General features: G+C 41.1%; 1 protein-coding gene across 3 annotated transcripts in view; it reads right to left on the bottom strand.

Moving 5' to 3' along the window:
• The window catches only part of LOC139557207 (kazrin-like), a 350504-nt gene extending 326529 nt beyond the window's left edge, over positions 1–23975 (bottom strand). Inside the window, exon 1 of one of the 3 annotated variants that reach the window (XM_071371696.1) lies at positions 23696–23975. In XM_071371696.1, the coding sequence (XP_071227797.1) occupies positions 23696–23771 (76 nt within the window). In that variant the 5' untranslated portion in view covers positions 23772–23975. The remainder of the gene's footprint in view (positions 1–23695) is intronic. The other 2 variants (XM_071371697.1, XM_071371701.1) reach the window with 2 other exon arrangements.
• Between the last annotated feature and the right edge of the window lie 3133 nt (positions 23976–27108).

Raw genomic sequence — 27108 nt, forward strand, 5'->3', positions numbered from 1 at the left:
AACACACGAAAACCATTAACACACTCTCACGCAAAGAGAGTCTTTCAAACTCCCAGCCCCCCCTGCATGTCTCTCTCATTTTGCCAGTCTTCCAATTACAGCAGTAACATAGATGATTAGTGCTGTTGAGAAATCAGTACCATGGACAGCCGCATCATATTTAGCTTACGTTGATTGAACTAAATTGTTTTTGGTATATTTTAGTTGTCACTGTATTAGACTAAGCATAGGTGATTAGATGATGTTGAAATGGTACCGGAATAGTGAAGGCAACACCTGTTTTCTTTACAACTTGAGTTAACTCTCTGTAGTTCTAAATCAATAGTTGTTTAGTAGTCAGAAAATGTCAGAAGCATTAACTTGCTTAACCATGCTGTAGGTCATGTGACTGTTTGTTACATGCAATATGTTTTGTGAACTTCACTGGACAGATGTTGCTGTCCGGTTTTGTGATGAAACACAAAATGTTTTCTACCATTGTCTCTTCTTATTGTCTCGGCCTTAGGCCTCTATATCACGGCAGCAAGCATATGAACTAACAGGTTATAGAGCAAACAACGCAATTATATAGGTTGTAATATGCCTTTATTTTCCTGGCTTGGCTTCCCCTGTGATTTTACACACACACCGCTACTGATGAGCTTTGCAGGGCTGAGAGTTCTGCTCCTCTCCCTGCTCTGTAGACTTCAGACAACCCCAAGGGTAGGTCTCACATATGATTCATGCTTCTCACTGTCTACTGTGTGCTGTGCGTGTGTGTGGACAAGAAAGAGATGTGTGTGTGTGTGAATGAGGGAGAGAGAGCGAAAGAGAGAGTGGGTGTGCGCATGGATGTCAGTTTGTGTGTGCACACATTTTGTGTAAGGTTGAGGAACAGCGTCTCTGAACAGCAAGGCAGCAGAGAAATCGAACAGCTTCCCGTATCTGTCTCACAACCTCTCCGCCTGAAAAAGCATCCCGTCAAGCAGCTCTCTGTTTCTGCTGAAGTGCACAAGTTGTAAATTCTCTCTTTTCGCACTTCATTCATATCCTTCTCAACTGCTGCAGTGCAGAATTCAGAATACTGCCACCTTGTTCCATGTCCTCTGTGCAGCAATTCTTAAAGAATAATGGAATGGAGATGGTGTTTGAAGAGGTGCAACCTGTTGACCTGTTTTGGAAAGATGGTGTTTGTGTGCTGAGCTCAAAATGGGTCTTGAAATGAGGTGTTATCGAGATTGTGATTGTTTTTCCATCAAGTGAAAACAAAATGTGGCTCTGCACAGTCAAACAACAATAAAAAAAATGCAGTGTTGAGGATAGAGGACACTCAGGACAGTGACTGGATGAATTGTGAATTCCCGCGCTTCCTGTTGTTTACTTTGTATTCTGGTGCTTCGGTTCCGGCGTGATTTGATCTGTGCCAATACAAAGAAAAGCCCAGACAGGCAAGATTCTAAAGACACATCTCTCTGCCAAACTGCAGATAAGATTGCAAGATCTTTTTCCTTCTTGGACATTTGACACATTCTTTGAATGCTGGATGGTCTAGGGGTTGAACGTGAGGTTTGATTCCCACATGGGCCACATCCAGGGCTCCCGAGTGGTGCAGCGGTCTAAGGCACTGCATCTCAGTGCTAGAGGCGTCACTACAGACCCTGGTTTAATTCCAGGCTGTATCACAACCACAATCATTGTAAATAAGAATTTGTTCTTAACTGTCTTGCCTAGTTAAATCAAAAATATAGTACATGTACACCACAGATACTTTTTCACTATGAATTGTAAATACTCACTTTGGATCACTTTGTATAAAAGTGTCTGCTAAATGACCATGTTCTTTTATTATTATTGTTATTAACATGTTAGAACCACCTCTAAGACATAGGCATCAATTTTTTTCTTTCTGTGCTTTCCAGAGCCAAGAGGCTCAAGTGTGACAAATATAAAACATCTCTCAAATCATCCTATGTTTGGTGTGAAAATGCACTTACACTTTATCTGTTGATTGAAGAGTAAATCTCCAACTGCCCTAAAGATTCCCAAATGTCAAGATCATGATCTAAATTGGATCACTTTTTTGTTCCCGGGAATTTTCCTGCAAAGCAGGAAGTGCAAACTTGTGGTGTATTTTACAAAAAAATTACATTAATTATAATCCACGTAATAATTCACATTTCCTGTTACTGCAGGATTATTTTCCTGCTGTAGCAAACTGGCTAACGACAGTGATATACAGTTTTACTGACTATTTTACTGGTTTTATTACACAAGGCAAGTTCAATCAAGGGCAGCTAAAGTATCAAAGAAACAAATACTATTTGAACCCAGGTCTGTTACACACACCACATACTGTCTCTTCACATCTGAACCCTAATGGAAAATATGGCATTCAGGAGAGTGCTTTGCAGCATTAGGTGGTGGCCAGGGTTGAATCGGAAACATGGCCGTCCATAATGTGTGCCGACACAGCATTAACTCAGCACCCCTAGCCTCTCAGTCTAGAATTGTGAAGTCTGATTATCACCCCGGTGAGTGGGAGAAGACATGAATCGCGCTTGACAGGACCATTTCCTCTCCCTGTCATTCACAATGATGCAGCCTCAGGCGCCAGACGCTGCTGCTTACCATCAAAACAAAAACAAGAGGGAATGCTTAAAGGAGCGAATGCATAATGAGCCTGCTCTGTCAGGGTTGGATGTTAAGAGGAAATAAAATGTACCATTTCATCAGAAGACTGTCATGTCTTCTGATGATTTCCCGTCTCCCTAAGAGACCAATGTTGCTACAGTGTATACTAAATCCAATGGAGCGCTATTGTGACTTGCCTAACTCCATTGCAACATTGCCCCTGGTCAATAACAGCAGTAGATATCTGATATCCTAATATACTGTTTTTGTCCTTTCTACATAAAAAAAACTGTTTTCAGCTCTCTGAATGGGAAACACAAAGTTCCACCATCACTTTGAAGTTACTAGAGTCCATGCACCTCCTACATCTGAATCTGTGTGCCCTTGCTGAAGCAGGCGCTCAACAGTGCCATCACCTCTCCCAGCGTGAGAGATAACTCCCTGTGGCAACCCAACTAGCCAACCAATTAGGATGATAACCTCACGTTTCGGCATGGAAGAGAAAATATTATTCTGTTAATATATGTTTATTTGAGACACAATTTCAACACAGTTGATAAGAATCCATTCTTTATAGTATACGTAGTGTCACTGCCACTCCTACCCATGCATTTCCAGACTTAACCTCAGTTGTGTTCAAGTCCCTAACTTCATTGTCCTCTGTGTCATACTGCGACATTTGCTGTCCCTCTACCCATACTGGTTATTCTAATCCACCATCTGTGTTAGGGAACAAAGCCTACATTTTATTGCATATAATCTATCTGCTTCCTCGTGGAGAAAAGCATACGTGATGATGATTTGTCTAGATGGGAGAGTTTGGATGCCTGAGGGGAGGATTTAGAGGCAGGGAAGTGGAGGATTAGGCCTGGGATTGACACTGACAGAGTGAGCCCTGCAATCACATGCTCTCAGGGCTTCTTCCACCTTCCTCCACAGATAACAACAAACAGCCAACACCCGGGCCAAATATAGACATGAAAAACAACAGCAGCCCAGCGAAGAGAAAGAACGTCATACACTGGAGAGATCACACAGACTGGAAGACAATCGCTACAACCCCGATTAAGGAGGACAAGATCCGTCAGAAGACCAAGTCGGTTTCTCTATGAAGCCTTGTGAACTACAGCATAAAGATGACAACCAAGTTTATAAGTAAATGCTGCAGCGCTCAATGTAAAAGTTAGGTTCATGCGGCTTGATTTGTAATTAAAGCGGGTAAAAACAGACGGCTTCTGGAATGGATCATCAAGTTGGCTTTAATTCTGATTCTTATTAGCATTAACCTCTACAGCATGAAACTCTGCAGCTCTCCTTGCTTTTCCAAAGTCCGATCAAGGATATCCTCACTCAACCTGTGCAATGAACTCGCTGATCACAATAAACATATTTTGGTCTACGATAGTCCTATCTCCATTGTTAATGATGACCTGAATCTATATCCCCCGAAAATCCCTTTGGAAAGAGGAGCCCACTGAAAACTGTATTCACAATGACACCTCTGTCTGGAAGATAAGAGGGGATCAGCTCATCTGGTATTGGTGTTTGTATTACAGTTTGGCCTCAGTGGAGGACATAGAGAAGAGGATACCTGCACCAGTCTGAAATGGTCCTCTGTCTTTGGTCGCGGTAAATTGGCGGAGTGCTCACTCATAGGATGGAAGAGCTCGTACAAGAGGAGCCATTGTGAATTCTTCAAGGGCAATAAATGTCTAAGCCCATTTATTTAATCGAAGCCAAAAGTGTAATGGATTCGCAATCAAACAGACGTCGCATAAAGCTTACTTCATTATTAAATTGTTTTTATTATTTTCACTGCATCAGGGTTAGCGTACTTTTACACACCAGCCAGGCTTCTGGCAGAGCATGATTGTTCTTTGTAATTTTTTGGTTTAATCGAAACCACAAAATTGCCCTGATAGCAGTTTCCCTCTAGAATAGCTTTTCTTCTTGTCCACTCCTAATTTGCCATTTACGGCTGAAAAATTGCTTACTTTTTCTTATCTAGTTACGGGGTCATAACATAAACTACTTGTCAAAAGTTTTAGAACACCTACTCATTCAAGGGTTTTTCTTTATTTTTACATTGTAGAATAATAGTGAAGAGATGAAAAAAACGATGAAATAACACATGGAATCATGTAGTAACCAAAAAAGTGTTAAACAAATATATTTGAGATTCTTCAAATAGCCAACCTTTGCCTTGATGAGAGCTTTGCACACTCTTGGCATTCTCTCAACCAGCTTCATGATGTAGTCACCTGGAATGCATTTCAATTAACAGGTGTACCTTCTTAAAAGTTAATTTGTGGAATTTCTTTCCCTCTTAATGCGTTGAGCCAATCAGTTGTGTTGTGCCAATGTGTGTGTGTGTGGGGGGGGGTATACAGAAGATAGCCCTATTTGGTAAAAGACCAAGTCCATATTATGGCAAGAACAGCTCAAATAAGCAAAGAGGAATGACAGTCCATCATTACTTTAAGACATGAAGGTCAGTCAATCCGGAAAATTTCAAGAACTTTGAAAGTTTCTTAAAGTCCAGTCGCAAAAAACATCAAGTTTTATGATGAAACTGGCTCTCATGAGGACTGCCACAGGAAAGGAAGACCCAGAGTTACCTCTGCTGCAGAGGGTGAGTTCATTAGAGTTACCAGCCTCAGAAATTGCAGCTCAAATAAATGCTTCACGGAGTTCAAGTAACAGACACATCTCAACATCAACTGTTCAGAGGAGACGGTGTGAATCAGGCCTCCATGGTCGAATTGCTGCAAAGAAACCACTACTAAAGGACACAAATAATAAGAAGAGACTTGCTTGGGCCAAGAAACACGAGCAATGGACATTAGACCGGTGCAAATGTGTCCTTTGGTCTGTAGTCCAAATTTGAGATTTTTGGTATCTTTGTGAGACGAGGTGTGGGTAAATGGATGATCTATGTGTATTTCCCACCATAAAGCATGGAGGAGGAGGTGTTATGGTGTGGGGGTGCTTTGCTGGTGACACGGTCTGTGAGTTGTTTAGAATTCACACTTAACCAGCATGGCTACCGCAGCATTCTGCAGCGATACGCCATCCCATCTGATTTGGGCTTAGTGGGACTATCATTTGTTTTTCATAGGACAATGACCAGGCTGTGTAAGGGCTATTTGACTAAGAAGGAGAGTGATGGAGTGCTGCATCAAATGACCTGGCCTCCACAATCACCTGACCTCAACCCAATTGAGATGGTTTGGGATGAGTCGGACCCCAGAGTGAAGGAAAAGCAGCCAACAAGTGCTCACCATATGTGGGAACTCCTTCAAGAATGTTGGAAAAGCATTCCAGGTGAAGCTGGTTGAGAGAATGTGCAAGCTGTCATCAAGGCAAAGGGTGGCTATTTTAAGAACCTCAAATATAAAATATATTTGTTTAACACTTTTTTGGTTACTACATGATTCCATATGTGTTATTTCATAGTTTTGATGTCTTCACTATTATTCACAATATAGAAAATAGTAAAAAATAAAGAAAAACCCTTGAATGAGTAGGTGTGTCTAAACTTTTGATTGGTACCGTAGTTGCTCTTGTATTTTCTCTCAGGGCTCTTCAAAGAGATCTTCAACTGTTTTTAGGGAATTTCATAGACATTGTTCCATTCTGAACCAATTTTGGTCCAACTAACAGATTGTCAACAACACGGTGTGCTAATGACATGGTGTGCTAATGACATCCTCCCTCACCTGACAAACTGTTAGAGGTGTTTTGTTTATTCCATCACCCTCTTCAGAGGCTCTGACTCACCTGGTGCAAATTATGTTACGCTGCAGCACACACTGCAGACAACCAGTACAGATGAGCGTTAATCATTCTTCTTGAATAGCGACACAAAAAAACATGAAGCTAATCTTCTACAATCTCAGGAAAGCCCACTGGGGATGTCACGTGTGCTAGGACTAAACAAGACGCACTAACGCAGAGGGGAATTAAGCTAATTACGGAGGACATGTGAAAAAGTCGAAAACATGGTTTATACCTGCAGCGTTCACTAGCTTCAAGCTTCTATTCACTTCTCGTAAACAGGGATTCACTGAGGGCTCTAAGGAATTATGGAATAAGGTATAATGATATTCATACAAAGGTTACAGGTCAAAAGTATTTAGGAGTTTAGGGATAGATAATCTCTAACTTTTTGTTATACAAAGGCTCTGTCTCAATAATGTCCGTTACGTGCCCTTCAGTGGGGGAGTCGCACTCGAAAACAGAGCAAAAGTGGTAGGGAGAGATAAATGGCCCTACGAATAGGGACATCACCATATCACTCGCGAACATCAGAAGCCGCAAAAACAGATACCACACAATTCATTGATGATGAGCATTGTGTTTTTCCACAATGCCTGTACTGGCGGCAGTAATAGCTTTCCTTATATTTCATGCAACAAATACGTACTTACCATATGAGCAACAAATGAGAACAGCAGAACAACAATGTACCTAATGAACCCATCCTCCGGCTGTGGTTCAATGTGGAGTTGGAACTGAAGCAGGACCATAATAGCAGTTTCACATGTAAGAGTCACATTCACTTCAGTCATTTCTGCAATTTCTTGGGGATTAATTATTAACTAGTGGAAGCATTATAGAACAACTCCAACTACTTTTCTGAACTAATCTTTATACCAATTGTTTAGGGTCCATAAAAAATCGTCTACATACAGTGCATTCGGGAACATATTCAGACTCCTTGACTTTATCACGATTTTGTTACATTACAGCCTTGTTATAAAATTTATTTAAACAAAAAATCCTCATCAATCTACACACAATACCCCATAATGACAAAGCAAAAACGTATAAAAAATTTAAATTTAAATATTACATTCAGACCGTTTACTCAGTACTTTGTTGAAGCATCTTTGGCAGCCTGGAGTCTTCTTGGGTATGACACTACAAGCTTGGCACACCTGTATTTGGGGAGTTTCTCCAATTATTCTCTGCAGATCCTCTCAAGCTCTGTCAGGTTGGATGGGGAGCATCGCTGCACATCTATTTTCTCCTCTGATGTTTGATCAGGTTCAAGTCCGGGTTATGGCTGGGCCACTCAGAGACTTGTCCCGAAACCACTCCTGTGTTGCCACCACCATGCTTCACTGTTGGGATGGTGCCTGGTTTCCTCCAGACGTGACGCTTGCCATTCAGGCCAAAGTTCAATCTTGTTTCACATGGTCTAAGAGTCCTTTAGATGCCTTTTGGCAAACTCCAAAGGCTGTCATTTTTATTTTACTGAGGAGTGGTTTTCGTCTGGCCACTCTACCATAAAGGCCTGATTGGTGAAGAGCTGCAGAAATGATTGTCCTTCTGGAAGGTTCTCCCATCTCCACAGAGGAACTCTGGAGCCCTCTCAGAGTGACCATCGGGTTCTTGTTCATCTTCCTGACCTTTCTCCCCCGATTGCTCAGTTTGACCGGGCGGCCAGCTCTAGGAAGAGTCTTGGAGGTTCCAAACTTCTTCCATTTAAGAATGATGGAGTCCACTATGTTCTTGGGGACCTTCAATGCTGCAGAAATGTTTTGTTACCCTTCCACAGATCTGTGCCTCAACACAATCCTGTCTCTTAGCTCTATGGACAATTCCTTCCACCTTAACGGCTTGGTTTTTGCCCAAACATGCACTCTCAAATGTGGGACCTTATATAGACAGGTGTGTGCCTTTTCAAATCATGTCCAATCAATTTACCACAGGTGGACTCCAATCAAGTTGTAAAAACATCTCAAGGATGATCAATGGAAACAGGATGCACCTGACCTCAATTTCGAGTCTCATGGCAAAGCGTCTGAATACTTATGTAAATAAGATGTTTTTAATGTTTAATACATTTGGAAAAATGTGTAAAAACCTGTTTTTGCTTTGTCATTATGGGGTATTGTTTGTAGATTGATGAGGAAAAAATATATTTGAATCCATTTTAGAATAAGGCTGTGACTCGAAAATGTAGAAAAAGTGAAGGGGTCTGAATACTTTCTGAATGCACTGTAGCTACACATCCATAGGCTTACCTTGTATTTTTATACTCCACTACACTTTAAGCAAGGAAATAGTTAACTAATACATGCATTGGCAAATATGATCAATCACTAACAACATTATGATAAAGAACAGTGGCAAGTGATAGACTTTGAAATATCTTTTCAGGGAAGAGCAAGGCAAACGTACAAAATTGTACATTCAATTTGCAGTACATTTTTTGCTAGATTTTTTTATTTTTTACGACCAACGGATTTACCAAGATGACAGCCTGGTTAGCTAGTTTCCTCAGGATTTCCTAAAAAATGTAACACAGATTACAATTAATACAAATGCACATATACACTGAGTGTACAAAACATTAAGAACACCTTCCTAATATTGAGCTTTCACCTGGATTTACTTGATCAGTCTGTCATGGAAAGAGCAGGTGTTTGTATAATGTTTTGTGCACTCAGTGTAGCTAGCTACAGTTGAAGTTGGAAGTTTACATACACCTTAGCCAAATACATTTAAACTCAGTTTGTCACAATTCCTGACATTTAATCCAAGTAAAAATTCACTGTCTTAGGTCAGTTAGGATCACCACTTTATTTAAAAAATGTAAAATGTCAGAATAATAGTAGAGATAATGATTTATTTCAGCTTTTATTTATTTAATCACATTCCAGTGGTCAGAAGTTTACATACACATAATTAGTATTTGGTAGCATTGCCTTTAAATTGTTTAACTTGGGTCAAATGTTTCAGGTAGCCTTCCACAAGTTTCCCACAATAAGTTGGGTGAATTTTGGCCCATTCCTCCTGACAGAGCTGGTGTAACTGAGTCAGGTGTGTAGGCCTCCTTGCTCGCACACGCTTTTTCAGTTCTGACCTCAAATGTTCTATAAGATTGAGGTCAGGGCTTTGTGATGACCACTCCAATACCTTGACTTTGTTGTCCTTAAGCCATTTTCCACAACTTCGGAAGTATGCTTGGGGTCATTGTCCATTTGGAAGACCCATTTGCGACCAAGCTTTAACTTCCTGACTGATGTCTTGAGATGTTGCTTCAATATATCCACATAATTTCCCTTCCTCACAATGCCATCTATTTTGTGAAGTGCACCAGTCCCTCCTGCAGCAAAGCACCCCCACAACATGATGCTGCCACCCCCGTGCTTCACAGTTGGGATTGTGTTCTTCGGCTTGCAAGCATCACCCTTTTTCCTCCAAACATAACAATGGTCATTATGGCCAAACAGTTCTATTTTTGTTTCATCTGACCAGAGGACATTTCTCCAAAAAGTTTGATCTTTGTCCCCATGTGCAGTTGCAAACCGTAGTCTGGCTTTTTATGGCGGTTTGGAGCATTGGCTTCTTCCTTGCTGAGAAGCCTTTCAGGTTATGTCGATATAGGACTCGTTTTACTGTGGACATAGATACTTTTGTACCCGTTTCCTCCAGAATCTTCACAGGGTCCTTTGCTGTTGTTCTGGGATTGCACTTTTCGCACCAAAGTACGTTCATCTCTAGGAGACAGAATGCGTCTCCTTCCTGAGCGGTATGACGGCTGCGTGGTCCCATGGTGTTTATACTTGCGTACTATTGTTTGTACAGATGAACGTGGTACCTTCAGGCATTTGGAAATTGCTCCCAAGGATGAACCAGACTTGTGGAGGTCTACAATTGTTTTTCTGAGGTCTTGACTGATTTCTTTTGATTTTCCCATGATGTCAAGCAAAGAGGCACTGAGTTTGAAGGTAGGCCTTGAAATACATCCACAGGTACACCTCCAATTGACTCAAATGATGTCAATTAGCCTAACAGAAGCTTCTAAAGCCATGACATAATTTTCTGGAATTTTCCAAGCTGTTTAAAGGCACAGTCAACTTAGTGTATGTAAACTTCTGAAACACTGGAATTATAATACAGTGAATTATAAGTGAAATAATCTGTCTGTAAACAATTGTTGGAAAAATTACCTTTGTCATGCACAAAGTAGATGTCCTAACCGACTTGCCAAAACTATAGTTTGTTGACAAGAAATGTGTGGAATGGTTGATAAACGGGTTCTAATGACTCCAAACTAAGTGTATGTAAACTTCCGACTTCAACTGTAAATATATAGCTAGTTAGCTAGCTAGCCTGTTAGCTAATGTTAACTATTCATCCAGCATGCTAAATAGCCATTTTCATAAAATGAATATGCATAATCGTGTTTCTCTGCATTAACTAACATATTCCTCTTAACTGTAAAATGTTTGCATGATTTGATATGAAGTTCTAATTACTTACATTTGGTTTCATCCTATTATTTTTGGCAGCCATCTTTCCTGCAGAAACTTTCCAGCCTGGGTCGCAGAGCTTCATGGGTAGTTTGATTACAACTCGCTAGGAAGTCTGCAACTCGATTCGCTTCATTTGGAGGGCCAACTAGAGGGCTGAAAATGCACTAAACCTACTTTAAAGTTGAATCGAGACATCACTCCCACTTCAGGCGGCTCACAGGATTGCGCAAAATGGAGGGGAGGGGCTAAGGGGGAGGGGCTATGGGGGGGCATTGGAATTGAGCCTTACTCTTGTATCAGTAGATGGAACTAAAGTTTGGACCTTAACAAGACCTTCAAAGCCGACAATAATAACGCAGATTCACTGCAAATTGATAATGTGGTTTGATCTTGACGTGAAATTGTGAGTTTTGTTAATAATTTTCAGGGGGAAATTATTCAATTTAATATTGACTTAAAGGGAATACTAGAGTTAGAAGCGATGGGTGGGAGGATTAAAATCAAGCTGTGCGCTAGATTTTTCTTAAAAGATGGAGAAAGAGGGAGCCCAAACAGATGTCATCATTTTCTGTTAAAAAAAGAAGGAGTTTGATAGCTGTTTCATAGCTTGAGAAAGATGTCGTATTTCCCTGCCAGGTATTGTATGATCTAGGGACTTGAAATTATAAGGACACAGCAAAAGGTAATACCCTCGCAAGAGAACAAAGAACAGAGAAAGAGAGAGCCCTTATAGCATAATGAATCTGATATACCAGGGAGAACACCTGGCAATACATTGTGAATGTAAAAAAATAAGCATTTAATTAGGATTCCCAATTAACTGCTGCCGAAGCATCGGCTACTCTTCCTGGGGTCCAAACAAGAAACAAAAACACAACAAATAAAATACACAAAATACATAATACAATGCAAAATATAATACAAAATACATTCAAATGTCTGTGTCTATTCACAGTCCCCGTCGTGCCGTAATGTGTTATTTTACCTGGTTTTTGAATCTGGTTTTATTGCTAGCTTGAGTTCCATGCAGTCATGGCTCTATTTAATACTGTGTGTTTCTCAGCCTCTGTTCTGGACCTGGAAACTGTGAAAAGACCTCTGGCTGCATTTCTTGTGTGGCACTGATGAGTGTCTGAACTGTGTGCCAAGTGTGGCGTCAAGTTGTTCCTCATTACACATATCAGACCACCAAATATTTTTCACATCTTTGACATAGGAATCATTGTTAAACCTCTTGTATGAAGTTAATACACAATTTTAGGTCCAGTCTTTGGAACTAGATATGGCTACTATATTAGGATCAATACATCCAATGGGTGTGGATACTGCTTTAGAGCAGATTTCTGCCACATTAGTAAAGATGGCCATCAAGGAACATACTAGTTGCAAGATGGCGCCGATAGAGATGGCAGCTTCGCTTCAAGTCCTTAGGAAACTGTGCAGTATTTTGTTTTTTTATGTATTATTTCTTACATTGTTAGCCCATAAAACCTTAAGTGTTATTACATACAGCCGGGAAGAACTATTGGATATCAGAGAGACGTCAACTTACCAGCACAACCAGCACTACGACCAGGAATACGACTTTCCCAAAGCGCATCCTTTGTCTGCACCTCCCAGGGCATTTGAACTGATTCCAGAGGCCGACCCAAAACAACGGCGTCGGAGAAGTTGCCGGAGCGGTCTTCTAGTGAGGCTTCATATGCGCGCACACCACCCATCGTTTCCAAGTATATTACTCGCTAATGTCCAGTCCCTAGTTAACAAAGTCAACGAAATTAGGGCAAGAGTTGCTTTCCAAAGAGGTATCCGGGATTGTAACATACTCTGTTTCACGGAGACATGGCTAGCTGGGGACATGCTGTCGGAGTCCGTACAGCCAACGGGATTTTCAGTGCATCGCACCGACAGAAACAAACATCTCTGTGGTAAGAAGAAGGGGGGTGTATGTTTCATGATTAACGACTCATGGTATAATTGTAACAACATAGAACTCAAGTCCTTTTGTTCACCTGACCTAGAATTCCTCACAATCAAATGCCAACCATTTTATCTCCCAAGGGAACTCTCCTCGGTTTTCGTCACGGCCGTGTATATCCCCCCGCAAGCGGATACCAAGATGGCCATCAAGGAGCTTCACTGGACTTTATGCAAACTGGAAACCATATATCCTGAGGCTGCATTTATTGTAGCTGGAGATTTTAACAAAGCTAATATGAGAACAAGGCTACCTAAATTCTATCAGCATATGGATTGCAGTACACGAGCGAGTAACACACTCGACCACTGCTATTCTAACTTCCGCGATGCATAAAAGGCCCTCCCCCACCCCCCCTTTGGCAAATCTGACCATGACTCCACCTTGTTGCTCCCCTCCTATAGGCAGAAAGTAAAACAGGAAGCACCTGTGCTTAGGTCTATCCAACGCTGGTCTGACCAATCGGATTTCATGCTTCAAGATTGCTTCGATCTGTCACATGGAATGACGCTGGAGAGGCGAAGCAGGTACGAGGTATAAAATATTTAATAAATTATGGACATGGAACGAGACAGGAACAGCGTCAGCAAACAGGTAACACAAACAAAGAACAATCAATGCAGAAGCGGAAACAGAGCTGGGGAACTGACAAATATAGGGGAGGTAATAACAGGTGATGAGTGGTGTGGGGCTGTGCTTTGGCAAAGTGGGTGGGGTTATATCCTGCCTGGTTGGCCCTGTCCGGGGGTATCATCGGATGGGACCACAGTGTCTCCTGACCCCTACTGTCTCAGCCTCCAGTATTTATGCTGCAGTAGTTTATGTCGGGGGGCTAGGGTCAGTCTGTTATATCTAGAGTATTTCTCCTGTCTTATCCGGTGTCCTGTGTGAATTTAAGTATGCTCTCTCTAATTCTCTCTTTCTTTCTCTCTCTCGGAGGACCTGAGCCCTACGACCATGCCTCAGGACTACCTGGCATGATGACTCCTTGCTGTCCCCAGTCCACCTGGCCGTGCTGCTGCTCCAGTTTCAACTGTTCTGCCTGCGGCTATGGAAACCTGACCTGTTCACCGGACGTGCTACCTGTCCCCTGTTTTCAACTCTCTAGAGACAGCAGGAGCGGTGGAGATACTCTCAATGATCGGCTATGAAAAGCCAACTGACATTTACTCCTGAGGTGCTGACCTGTTGCACCCTCAACAACTACTGTGATTATTATTATTTGACCATGTTGGTCATTTATGAACATTTGGTTGGTCATGTTCTGTTAAAATCTCCACCCGGCACAGCCTGGTTAGTCTGGTTCCTCTCTAGGTTTCTTCCTAGGTTTTGGCCTTTCTAGGGAGTTTTTCCTAGCCACCGTGCTTCTACACCTGCATTGCTTGCTGATTGGGGTTTTAGGCTGGGTTTCTGTACAGCACTTTGATATATCAGCTGATGTAAGAAGGGCTATATAAATACATTTTATTTTATTTTATTTGACGAGTGAGTCCAGGTGAGTCCAATATCGCTGATGCGCGTGAAGAGGGAAGGCAGGTGTGCGTAATGGATGATAGGAGTGCGTGATGCAGGGCAGCCTGGCACCCTCGAGCGCCGGGGGGGGGGGGGGGGGGAGCAGACGTGACCCAACCACGTGCACTGGGATATGTTTCGGGTAGCCTCAGACAATAACATTGACGTATACGCTGACTCGGTGAGCGAGTATATAAGGAAGTGTACAGGAGATGGTGTACCCACTGTGACTATTAAAACCTTCCCTAACCAGAAACAGTGGATTGATGGCAGCATTCGCACAAAACTGAAAGCACATACCATCGCATTTAATCATGGCAAGGCGACTGGAAACATGACCGAATACAAACAGTGTAGTTATTCCCTCTGTAAGGCAATCAAACAAGCAAAGCATCAGTATAGAGACAAAATGGAGTTGCAATTCAACGGCGCAAACACGAGACGTATGTGGCAGGGTCTACAGACAATCACGGATTACAAAAAGAAAACCAGCCCCATCGCGGACATCGACGTCTTTCTCCCAGACAAATTAAACAACTTCTTTGTGCTCTTTGAGGACAATACAGTGCTACCGATACAGCCCATTACCAAAGACTGTGGGTTCTCCTTCAACATGGCCGACGTGAGTAAAACATTTAAACGTGTTAACTCACAAGGCTGCCGGCCCAGACGGCATCCCTAGCCGTGTCCTAAGAGCCTGTGCAGACCAGCTGGCTGGTGTGTTTACGGACATATTCAATCAATCCCTATCCCAGTCTGCTGTCCCCACATGCTTCAAGATGGCCACCATTGTTCCTGTTCCCAAAAAAGCTAAGGTAACTGAACTAAATGACCATCGCCGTGTTGCACTCACTTCTGTCATCATGAAGTGCTTTGAGAGACTAGTGAATGATCATATCACTTCCACTCTACCTGTTACCCTAGACCCACTCCAATTTGCTTACCGCCCCAATAGGTTCACAGATGATGCAGTCACCATCACACTGCGCACTGCCCTATCCCATCTGGACAAGAGGAATACCTATGTAAGAATGTTGTTCATTGACTACAGCTCAGCATTCAACACCATACTACCCTCCAAACTCATCATTAAACTTGAGACCCTGGGTCTCGACCCCGCCCTGTACAACTGGGTACTGGACTTCCTGACGGTCCGCCCCCAGGTGGTGAAGATAGGAAACAACATCTCCACTCCACTGATCCTCAACACTGGGGCCCCACAAGGGTGCGTTCTCAGCCCTCTCCTGTACTCCCTGTTCACCCATGACTGCGTGGCCATGCACGCCTCCAACTCAATCATCAAGTTTGCAGACAACACTACAGTGGTGGGCTTGATTATCAACAGCAATGAGACGGCCTACAGGGAGGAGGTGAGAGCCCTCGGAGTGTGGTGTCAGGAATATAACCTCTCACTCAATGTCAGCAAAACAAAAGAGATGATCGTGGACTTCAGGAAACAGCAAAGGGAGCACCCCCCTATCAACATCGACAGGACAGCGGTGGAGAAGGTGAAAAGTTTTAACTTCCTCTGTGTACATATCACCAACAAACTGAAATGGTCCACGCACACAGACAGTGTGGTGAAGGAAGCTGAATTCTCTTAACTTGTCACCGAAAACCCTCACTAACTTTTACAGGTGCACAATTGAGAGCATCCTGTTGGGCTGTATCACCGCCTGGTATGGCAACTGCACCACCCCTACAACCACAGGGCTCTCCAGAGGGTGGTGCGGTCTGCACAACGCATCACCGGGGTGGTGCGGTCTGCACAACGCATCACCTGCCCTCCAGGACACCTACAACACCCGATGTAACAGGAAGGCAAAAAGATCATCAAGGACAATAACCATCAGAGCCACTACCTGTTCACCCCGCTTCCATCCAGAAGGTAAGGTCGGTACAGATGCATCAAAGCTGGGACAGAGAGATTGAAAAACAGCTTCCATCTCAAAGCCATCAGATTGTTAAACAGCCACCACTAGCACAGAGAGGCAGCTGCCTACCTACAGACTTGTTATTATTGGCCACTTTAATAAATGGAACACTAGTCACTTTAATAATACCACTTTAAGAATGTTTACGTATCTCGCATTACTCATCTCATATGTATATACTGCATACTGTATCCTTCACTATCTATTCTTTACTATCTATTGCATCTTAGCTGCTCTGTCACTGCTCATCCATATATTTTATACTTATATATTCTCATCCCATTCCTTTACTAGATTATGTGTATTAGGTTTTGTTATGGAATTTGTTAGACATTAGATTTTGTTGTGGAATTGTTAGATATTACCTGTTAGATACTGCTTCTCTGTCGGATCTAGAAGCATAAGAATTTCACTACACTCGCAATAACATCTGCTAACCATGTGTATGTGACCAATAAAATTTGATTTCATTTTAATACACGTGGATGATTTAGTTCCTGTTCTGTTAGTTAATACCCTGATAAATTGACTGATAACCTGAACCAGATTTCAGGCATTGGTTACAGATTGAAGCTTCTTTTTGAGTACATAGCTTGATGACAACCGGTCAATATTTAGGTCACCCAGAAAATATACCTCTCTGTTGATATCACCTACATTATCGAGCATTTCACACATATTGTCCAAATACAGACTTTTAGCACACAGTAGTCTGTAGCAACGTCCTACGAGAATACGCTTTAGGTGAGGCAGATGAACCTGTAGCCATTTGACATGAGATCCTTTCTCAGCCTAACAGGAATAAGACATGCATAGCAACACCTCATATATTTGCATTTCTATCTTTCCTATATATTCTATAACCATATATAGCTACTAGTGCATAATCAAAGGAATTATCTAAGTGTGTTTCAGAGATGGCCAGGATATGAATGGTTTCTGATGTTAGTAGGTTGTCAATTTCATGGACCTTGTTTCTCAGGCTACATATTTTAATATGGGCTATTTATTGTTCTTTTCTGGGTTGCTTGTTTGTTATAGATACTATTCTGAGAGGCTGATCCAAGGTAGTGACATTTGTAAATGTAAATGTCAGTGACATTTACATTTGAGCCAATGGTACTGAGTGGGCTGCCTACAGTAGGCCTCTTCCTTAGACAGACAGTTTCAGTGCAAACAGTGGAATTCAATTCTACAGGCATATGATTATTGCTGACAATACCCTCGGAGCTAACAGTTAAAGGAACATAGATTAGGTTACTTACATTAACTGCATTTCTATTTCTCTCTGTTGCTTATTATGATAGGGAGGACTGGAGCGCTCCCAAACCCAGACCATCAGTCTCTTTGTTGACAGTTCGCAATGTTGATGAAGATAATCAAATCAAATCAAAATCAATTCAAATGTTATTTCTCACATGCCCCGAATACAACAGGTTTAGACCTTAAAGTGAAATGCTTACTTACAAGCCCTTAACCAACAAAGCTTTAAGAAGTTTTTAAGATAAAAAAGTGTTAATAAAAGTAACAAATAATTAAACAGCAGCAGTAAAATAACAATAGCGAGGCTATTTATAGGGGGTACCGGTACAGAGTCAAGAAAAGAGTGTTGGTTGCTCTCACAGAAAGTCAAAATTGTCACAAAAGGAGACATTCCTGTCTTTGCAAAAAAAAAATCAGGAACTTGTTTAGGGCAGTGAGGCTGCTGTAACGTTCTGAACCCCTTCTATAGCACGGAAGGGGGCCAGAGATTATATTATCTTCCCTGTGTCACTTTCAGCGTTAATGTTCAAGTCATTGTGCGTAACACCTACATTATACACTTTCTCCTTTCTGCTGTAGCAGAAAGAATGCACAGAAGTTCCTGATGCACAGGAACTTCTGATCCCATGATGGGTGATAGCTAAAGATGAAAACGTTAATTACTGTTCAGACATTACGAGGCCGCGTCACTGTGGATTATTCCACCAGGCGACTGTGTCGACGCATGTGAGGGGAACGCTAAAAATAGAAGAAATCATCTCTTATTAAAAGAGTTTTCCTTTATCCCAGTCTCTCTCTCTCTCTCTCTCTCTCTCTCTCTCTCTCTCTCTCTCTCTCTCTCTCTCTCTCTCTCTCTCTCTCTCTCTCTCTCTCTCTCTCTCTCTCTCTCTCTCTCTCTCTCTCTCTCTCTCTCTCTCTCTCTCTCTCTCTCTCTCTCTCTCTCTCTCTCTCTCTCTCTCTCTCTCTCTCTCTCTCTCTCTCTCTCTCTCTCTCTCAGCTCCGACACAGACGTGTAGCAAAGTCTTCAAAGAACACGGATAGAGCAGAGATGCTGTTCTTACAAAGGCAGCCCAATTCTGATCTTTTTCCACAAATTGGTGTTTTGACCAATCAGATCAGCTTTTTTGCCAACATTTGTGTAAACACAGCCACTGAGACTCACTCAGTCACAGTAATGGGAAACTTTGTAGAGAATGATGTCACACTCACTTTGGCTGCTTTTACACAGGCAGCCCAATTCGGATCTTTTTATTCACTAATTGGTCTTTTGACGAATCAGATCAGTTCCCGAAAAGATCTGATGTGAAAAAGATCTAATGTAATTGGTTAAAAGACCAATTAGTGGAAAAAAAGATCAGAATTGGGCTGCCTGTGTAAATGCAGCCTAACACAGACAGACACTCAGGCTTACTGCACCAAACACTGGTTGTGTTCCCCTGCTCAGACGTTGCATGCATCAACCAATGGTTGCGTGATATGTCATTGACTGTGCCGTCTGGCACCAGATTGTTATAACATGATGTGGTTAGCTGATAGGTAAAATACTTATCCAGGCGTTGTAAGATCTGGCATGCGTTAGCAACGCCCACTGAGTGATGGGAGAGAGGCATTGGAAATGAACCCTGTAAACGCATTTGTTTATTATAAAAGCTAAACATTTTATACAAACACCTGTCATTGAAATAACAAAGTAATTTGTGTAATATTAGGTTTCTACATTATGTAAAAAGCACTGTTTCCTATGGAGAAGCGTTACTGAGAAAATGGTATACTGTCTCTTTAAGAATGTCAGCGAAGTTCTGAGTGATGACATGCGAATCTGTCATTCATTCATTGCTATGATCATTGATCTCCTGAAGAAGCAATCCCTTCTCCATTCTTTCTTTGCCCCCAAATGTTTGTTAACTAGCTAAGTAATGAGGTAACGTCATTGAACAAGGTGTTAACGGCGTTAACGGCCAAGAGTAGTTTTAGAACAACAAGCTCTCACAGTCTCACGTCAGAATTAGACGTTCATCCATTTTCTCAAACGTCAAATTTAAAAATGGTTCAAAACATCAAATTTCAAAGTGTTTGGTTACTTCTCTGTATCGTTCAAGGTTAAGTTTAGGCATTAACTCAGAATTCTTAAGGTTAGGCATTAACTTCTTATTCTTAAAGTTATGCATTAACTCTGAGTAGTTAAGGTAAGGGTTAAGGTTTGGGATAGGCTTAGAACAAAAATAACTTTTTATTGCTGGATTTGAATATGAAACCTTTGGAACCTTAGCAAAACCAAAGCCTACTTGAAGGCAACAGCACTCACTGTTGTCTCTAATAGCCGATTGCCAAGTGGCCCGCCAATGGATATGCATCCAGCTGCAGCACCAATGTGCAATAGAAGGAAGAAAACGTTGAGCAGGTAATATGGGTCTAGAGACAATGCGTGATGACACTATATGCAAATAAATAAGAACAAATAAAATAAGACAAAAGAGGGGGATGTTATCCTGAGGACAAGCAAACATCAGAATCAAAAATGTACCTGTGAAAACTCACATGCCACCATAGTCACAGGCAGGTCAGCCATGACCCAGGAGCCTGTATGTGTTAGAGGGTTTGTGACACTGTATGACAAAGTTCTGTGGACAGACTTACACATTCAACAAAAATGCAATGGTTCATTGGATCAGTCTAAAACTTTGAACATACACTGCTGCCATCAAGTGGCCAAAATCTAAATTGCACCTAACCTGCAATACCACATTGTGACATTTCTCTTGCATTTCAAAGATGATGAAAAAAACTAAACAAAACAAAAGTTATTTTACCAGATCTAATGTGTTATATTCTCCTACATTACTTTCACATTTCCACAAACTTCAAAAAGGGTTTCATTTCAAATGGTATCAAGAATATGCATATGCTTGCATCAGGTCCTGAGCTACAGGCAGTTAGATTTGGGTATGTCATTTTAGGTGAAAATCATACCGCTTGACTTATTTCACATTTTATTGTGTTACCGCCTCAATTCAAAATGGATTAAATAGATTTACACACAATACCCCATTGTCAGGTTTTGGCCAGGATTGTTCCAGTTTTGGCCACTAGATGCCCCCATGGTGCTTTTTTGACCCTTTTGTTTTCCCTTGTTTCCAGTTATTATTTTCACCTGTGCCTCGTTTCCCTTGAATGTATTTAAACCCTTAGTTTTCCTCAGTTCTTTGCTCTGTGTTTGAATGTTAGCACCCAGCCTTAGCGATGCTGTGAACATTTGTTGCTCCAGTTGGACTCTCCAGTTGGACTCTCCAGTTGGACTCTCTTGTGGTACTCTGTTTTTGTTCTCGTTTATTTCTTTTTGATTATCTTTTGAGGCTTTTTTCTGCTGTACCTACCACCTTGTGGATTTACCTTTTGACTTGGAGGATTACCTTTTTCTCTTGGAATTACTTTTGACGTTGTGGATTTATATTTTCGCCTGAAGAACTTTCTTTTTTACTTTATTAAAACACCGTCTCAAGTACTGCTGTGTCTACCTCATCTTCTGGGTTCTGCCGACTATTAGTGGCTCAGTTTGCTAAGTGACTTTTTCTCACACCGGAGACCCGAGTTCGTTACCGGGTCCTGACACCCCATAATAACAAAGTGAAAACATATTTTCAGATTTGTTTGCAAATTTATTGAAAATTAAATACAGAAATATCTCATTCATATAAATATTCAAACCCCTGAGTCAATACATGTTAGAATCACCTTTGGGAACGATTACAGCTGAATCTTTCTGGGTAGGTCTCTAAGAGCTTTGCACACCTGGATTGTACAAGGTTTTCACATTATTATTAAAAGAATTCTTCAAGTTCTGTCAAGTTCATTGTTGATCATTGGTAGACAGCCATTTTCAAGTCTTGCCATAGATTTTCAAGCAAATTTAAGTCACAACTGTAACTAGGCCACACAGGAACATACAATGTTGTCTTGGTAAGCAACTCCAGTATAGATTTGGCTGTGTGTTTTAGGTCCTGCTGAAACGTGAATTGGTCTCCCAGTGTCTGGTGGAAAGCAGACTGAACCAGGTTTTCCTCTGGGATTTTGCCTGTGCTTATAGCTGTATTCCGTTTCCTTTAATCCTAAAAAAACTCCCTTGCCGATGACAAGCATACCCATAACTTGATGCAGCCACCACCATGCTTGAAAATATGAAGAGTGGTACTCAGTGATGTGTTGTGTTGTATTTGCCACAAACATAACTCTTTGTATTGAGGACAATAACTTAATTTCTTTACCACATTTGTTCCAGTATTTCTTAAGTGCCTTGTTGCAAACAGAATGCATGTTTTTGAATAATTGTATTCTCTACAGGCTTCCTTCTAGGTTAGTATTGTGAAGTAACTACAATACAATTTTGTTGATCCATCCTCAGTTTTCTCATATCACAACCATTCAACTCTGTAAATGTTTTAAAATCTTTAATGGCCTCATGGTGAAATCCCTGAGCAGTTTCTGTCTTCTCTGGCAACTCAGTTAGGAAGGACCCCTGTATCTTTGTAGTGACTGGGTGTATTGATACACCATCCAAAGACTAATTAATAACTTCCCTATGCTCAAGGGGATATTCTTCTTGTTTTTTTACACATCTACCAATCTTATTTGCGAGGCATTGAAAAACCTCCCTGGTCTTTGTGGTTGAATCTGTGCTTGAAATTCACTACTCGATTGAGGGACCATACAGATAATTGTATGTGTGGGGTACGGAGATGGGGCAATCATTCAAAAATCATATTAACCACTATTATTGAACATGGAAGGAGTCCATGCAGCTTATTATGCGAATTGTTTAGCACATTTTTTACTCCTGAACTTATTTAGGCTTGCCATAACAAAGGGTTAGAATACTTATTGACTCAAGACATTTCAGCTTTTCATTTTTTATTAATTTGGAAACATTTCTAAAAACATAATTCCACTTTGACATTATGGGGTATTGTGTGTAAGCCAGTGACACACAATCTCAATTTAATCGATTTTAAATTCAGGCTGTAACACACTAAAATGTGGGAAAAGTAAATGGGTATGAATACTTTCTGAAGGCATTGTACTTGACACATCCATACTGAGGAAATAAATTGCGTTTTGAGAGGACAGGTTTTTCTCTATGTGAATAAAAATCACGGACACTGATTCGAAGGGGCACATTCTATAGAACACAATCTGAAATCTGCTTCACTGACTAATTTGTATAACTTTGCCTCAGGCTTTTAATTTTCTCTAAGGTTAATTAATTAACACTGTTCCGGTGTCTGATTACTTTCGGTATCTTGTCATATTTTGGTGTCCTTGTTAAAAACGACACCCATTAAAAGGATGAAACAAAAACCAGACAATTTGCAATCTGAGGTTTGCCAGGTTGACAGTACATTGTTGTACATGATAGCGTAACAGTTTTGAAAATTGCCACATTTATATATTTTAGTGTAAACATAGACACTGCTTTGTAATTTCAAATTACCTGAGGTGTTTTTGAATGGATAAGAGAATTATATGACAAGAAAAGGTTGAGAATAAATCCCACTAATTAGTATAAGTGAAAGAGAACATAGCATTCCTACTGTGTACCATGTTGCCACTAATGTTGTTGCATTCCGCAGCACATTCCAGCATCAAATCCCATATGTATCTGTATCCACTTCACTAAAGAAAGCTTCAGAGTTGCGTCTGGCCATAGACTCACAACAACATTATACAAAAACTCATAACAAAAAAACAGCCCAGACTCATTAGCATCTCCAATGATTTTTCAACAGCTATTCCATGCTATGCAGACCAGTAAATGATGCATTAAACCTAATTTATACAAAAAAATGACTATAGTCTACATTGCTTGTCATTACTCACAGATAATCCAATCAACTCCCATCAAGAAACACTTCTATAAGTCATTTTTAATACCTTCAAACTAGACAAAAAATGTGAGTGAAAAAAACCCTAGTCTGAGTCAGACCTCAGTAAAGCTGAGAGAATGTGTGTGTGTGGGGGGGTTGATGAAGGCATCACAACCGAAACGTTGATGTAATGTAACAGTGAAATAAATCACACCGCAATAAAGAATCGGAGTACGACTTTCATGTTTTCATGTGGAGTTTGATACTCACTGGCTTGCATAAGTTGCCCCTGGCGACCAAACACCTGGGAGAAGGTGGTGCTGCTGAGGGTGAGTATGTCCTCCATGGCTCAGGTCTTCAGGGGGATGGTCCTCCTGCTGTACCCAGGGAGGGTGTGCCGTAGGTGAGCCTGAGATGCAGATTGAAAGTGGGTCACGACAGAGCTCCTTTCCTTCACTGCTTTCACACTGGGGTCTGAGAGACACAAGCTCCCGTCTGGTTTACAGCTGCTTCGGACTGGTCTGAAATCAGTGCTGTTTCGCTGTGCACCTGCTGCTGTGTGAAGTACCGCTTTTCTTCATCTGTTCTGAGATCTCTGCCGTCCTGTTCTCCTTCCTCGTTTGTACCTCTATGAGCCGCTGCTTCAGAGTGAGTGCACAGCTAAGAAGGCATGAAGAGAGAGAGACTAGAGAACCCTGCTGCAGTCAGCAGACAAACACTCCTCTCTATGGTCTCTGCTGAGAGAAACTCAGAGAACATGTATAAGGAGAGAGAATATGAGTGTGCGTGTGTGATCACCTCTAATGTTTATGCTGCTGCTGCTGTTATTTATCTCTGTCTCATCTTCATTTATTACTCTTCTTCTGACAGTCTCTCGAGCTGAGCTGAGCAGAAATACTGACCGGCATCCTATATACATAGCGATGGCTACTCCTGTCTCAATCCACATAGCCAATATCTCTCTTTCATTCTCTCTCAACATTTAGAGGCACTCAATATTAGCTACAAGTACTTAGTGCAAATATATATGAGAAAACAATTGGCATTTTAGAAATACCTATATTTACAGAGCCTTCAGAAAGTATTCATACCCCTTGACATTTTCCAAATTTTGTTGTTTACCAAATGGGAATAAAATGGATTTAATTGTAATTTTATGTCAACGATCTACTCAAAATATTCTGTAATGTCAAAGTGGAAGAAAAATTTGAACATTTTTTAATGTATGTATGGAAAATAAAACACAATAATATCTTGATTATATCCTGAGTCAAACAATGTTAGAATCACCTTTGGCAGCGATTACATCTGTGAGTCTTTCTGGGCTTTGGACAAAGTCTTAAAGAGCTTTGCACATCTGGATTGGACAATTTTATCCCATTATAATTTTTTTAAATTCTTCAAGCTCTGTCAAATTGGTTGTTGATCATTGCTAGACAGCCATTTTCAAGTCTTGCCATAGATTTTCAAGACAATTTTGTAACACAACAAAATACAGAATAAGTATATGGTTGTGAATACTTTCTGAAGGCACTGTATGTCTGTTACATAGGCAGGAGACACATTTTATTTTCATCACACAGAAAGTCAACAAAGTCTGTGTTTTTCTTTACATCCGTTGCGAATGACAACAGTTCCTCTCTCAATTCTAAAAATCTTTGAAACACTCTTTCCCTTGATAACCACCAAGCCTCGGTGTGAAATAGCAAATGATCATGCTTTGATCCCATATCTCCACACAGTTTTGCAAACAGGTGTTTGCCTTCTGCAGTAGGCCTATATTTCCGAGTTCTGTGCTCAGCTGTTTTGCCACCAGTTGCTCTCCGTGTATCATACAATGTGTCCATGTGGCAGAGGGAGGAAGACACATTCATAACTACGTAGTGGGGAGGAGGCCTGCCCGCCGTCCCGCCATAGATGGAGCCCCATCTGTGTAACAGCCATTAGATTCCATGGAATATGTTTTTCGTCAATATAGCCACGCAGCACACTGAACGGGATGTTCAGGAATCATGTGCGGTTTCATCCTCGGGAATCGTGAGACAGAACAATATGTCCTCGTAAATAGCATCCCCCGACATGTATAGCAAACAAAAGTCAATGCATGGGCATCTTGGCCCTCACAGCTAACATCCATTTGGAGAGCATAAGCTGGGGAGTTTTTGAGTAGTTCGGTCAGTTTTTTCTTGATTGCTAGCAATGGCATCAATTCTTATTTTCGCAGTGTTATCTGACAAAGATATTGATTAAGTTTATATGTCTTTGCCTCCCCACACTTTTTTTCACCATATAAATTGTGGCCAGTAATATTAAGGCACATTTATTCTACAGTCTTCTACTGTGTGTGTGTTTTGAAGTTTAGGAGTCAGGATTTGGGGCAGCCACCTCTCAATAGAAATAGGTGTATAAACAATAACTTTGTACTATATTAATTTAACAATATGTTTGTTATTGCCTTAGATTGAATTAGAACATATGACGATGCAAATACATTTCATAAGTTTGGAGACTTAACTATTTTTTGTAATCGTTTTCTGGGAGATGGGACTGTAATTTGCACCACTTCCGTAGAAAAATAACTCTAGGTCATAACCTCGAAAAATGTATTTCCAGTCACTGTGACCTTGACCTTCTGCCAAGGACATATTCTTTAGACATTTGGAGTCTGTCCAATGGCCTTGCTTCTTTGTGCCAAATATGATCAAAGTACCTTATGTAAATTCTGAGATAAATAACCACTTATTCAACTGAGAAATGTGTTTCAGGTGATTCACTATTCAATAATGATTCAATATTTCAGTGGGTCTGAGGCCATATAGTCTAATGTTACATATTTTAACCAATCATTGTAAAAGAAAATGCAATTCGGGCTGCTGTAATATTCACAAAAGGTCAAGGCCATAGTGAATGAACATATTTAGGAAGATGCTGAAATAATCAGCATTTTCTACTTTATAATAAGCCTTTGTGCCAAATTTGATTGAAATGGGTTCCGTGTGTATTGAGGGAATATAGGGTTGAGGGACCATAGATTGAGGGAAGATAGGGCTGAGAAAAGTAACTGGAAAAAGTACATACACCACCACCTACTGCACTGGACAGGGCCTGAAACAAATGTTTTGGTCCACCAGCCACTGTGGCAGGTATACTGAACAAAAATATCAACACAACATGTTTCATGAGCTGAAAAAAAAGAAGCTTATTTAGCTCAAATTCTGTGCATAAATTAGTTTACATCTCTGTTATTGAGCATTTCTCCTTTGCCAAGATAATCCATCTACCTGACAGTTGTGACATAACAAGAAATTGATTAAACGGCATGATCATTACACAGGTGCACCTTGTGTTAAGGGACAATACAAAGCCACTCAAAACATTGCAGTTTTGTCACACAACACAATGCCAGTGATGTCTCAAATGTGTAAGGAGCTGCAATTGGCATGCTGACTGCAGGAATGTCCACCAGAGCTGTTGTCAGAGAATTTAACGTTCATTTCTCAACCATAAGCCACCTCCAATGTTGTTTTAGAGAATTTGGCAGTACGTCCAACCGGCCTCACAACTGCAGACCATGTGTTTGGCGTCATGTGGACGAGCGGTTTGCGTGATCATAGTGCCCCATGGTGGTGGTGGGGTTATGGTATGGGCAGGCATAAGCTACGGACAACGAACACAATTGCATG

The sequence above is a fragment of the Salvelinus alpinus genome, chromosome 28 (assembly GCF_045679555.1).
Source record: "Salvelinus alpinus chromosome 28, SLU_Salpinus.1, whole genome shotgun sequence".
Lineage (NCBI taxonomy): Eukaryota > Metazoa > Chordata > Actinopteri > Salmoniformes > Salmonidae > Salvelinus > Salvelinus alpinus.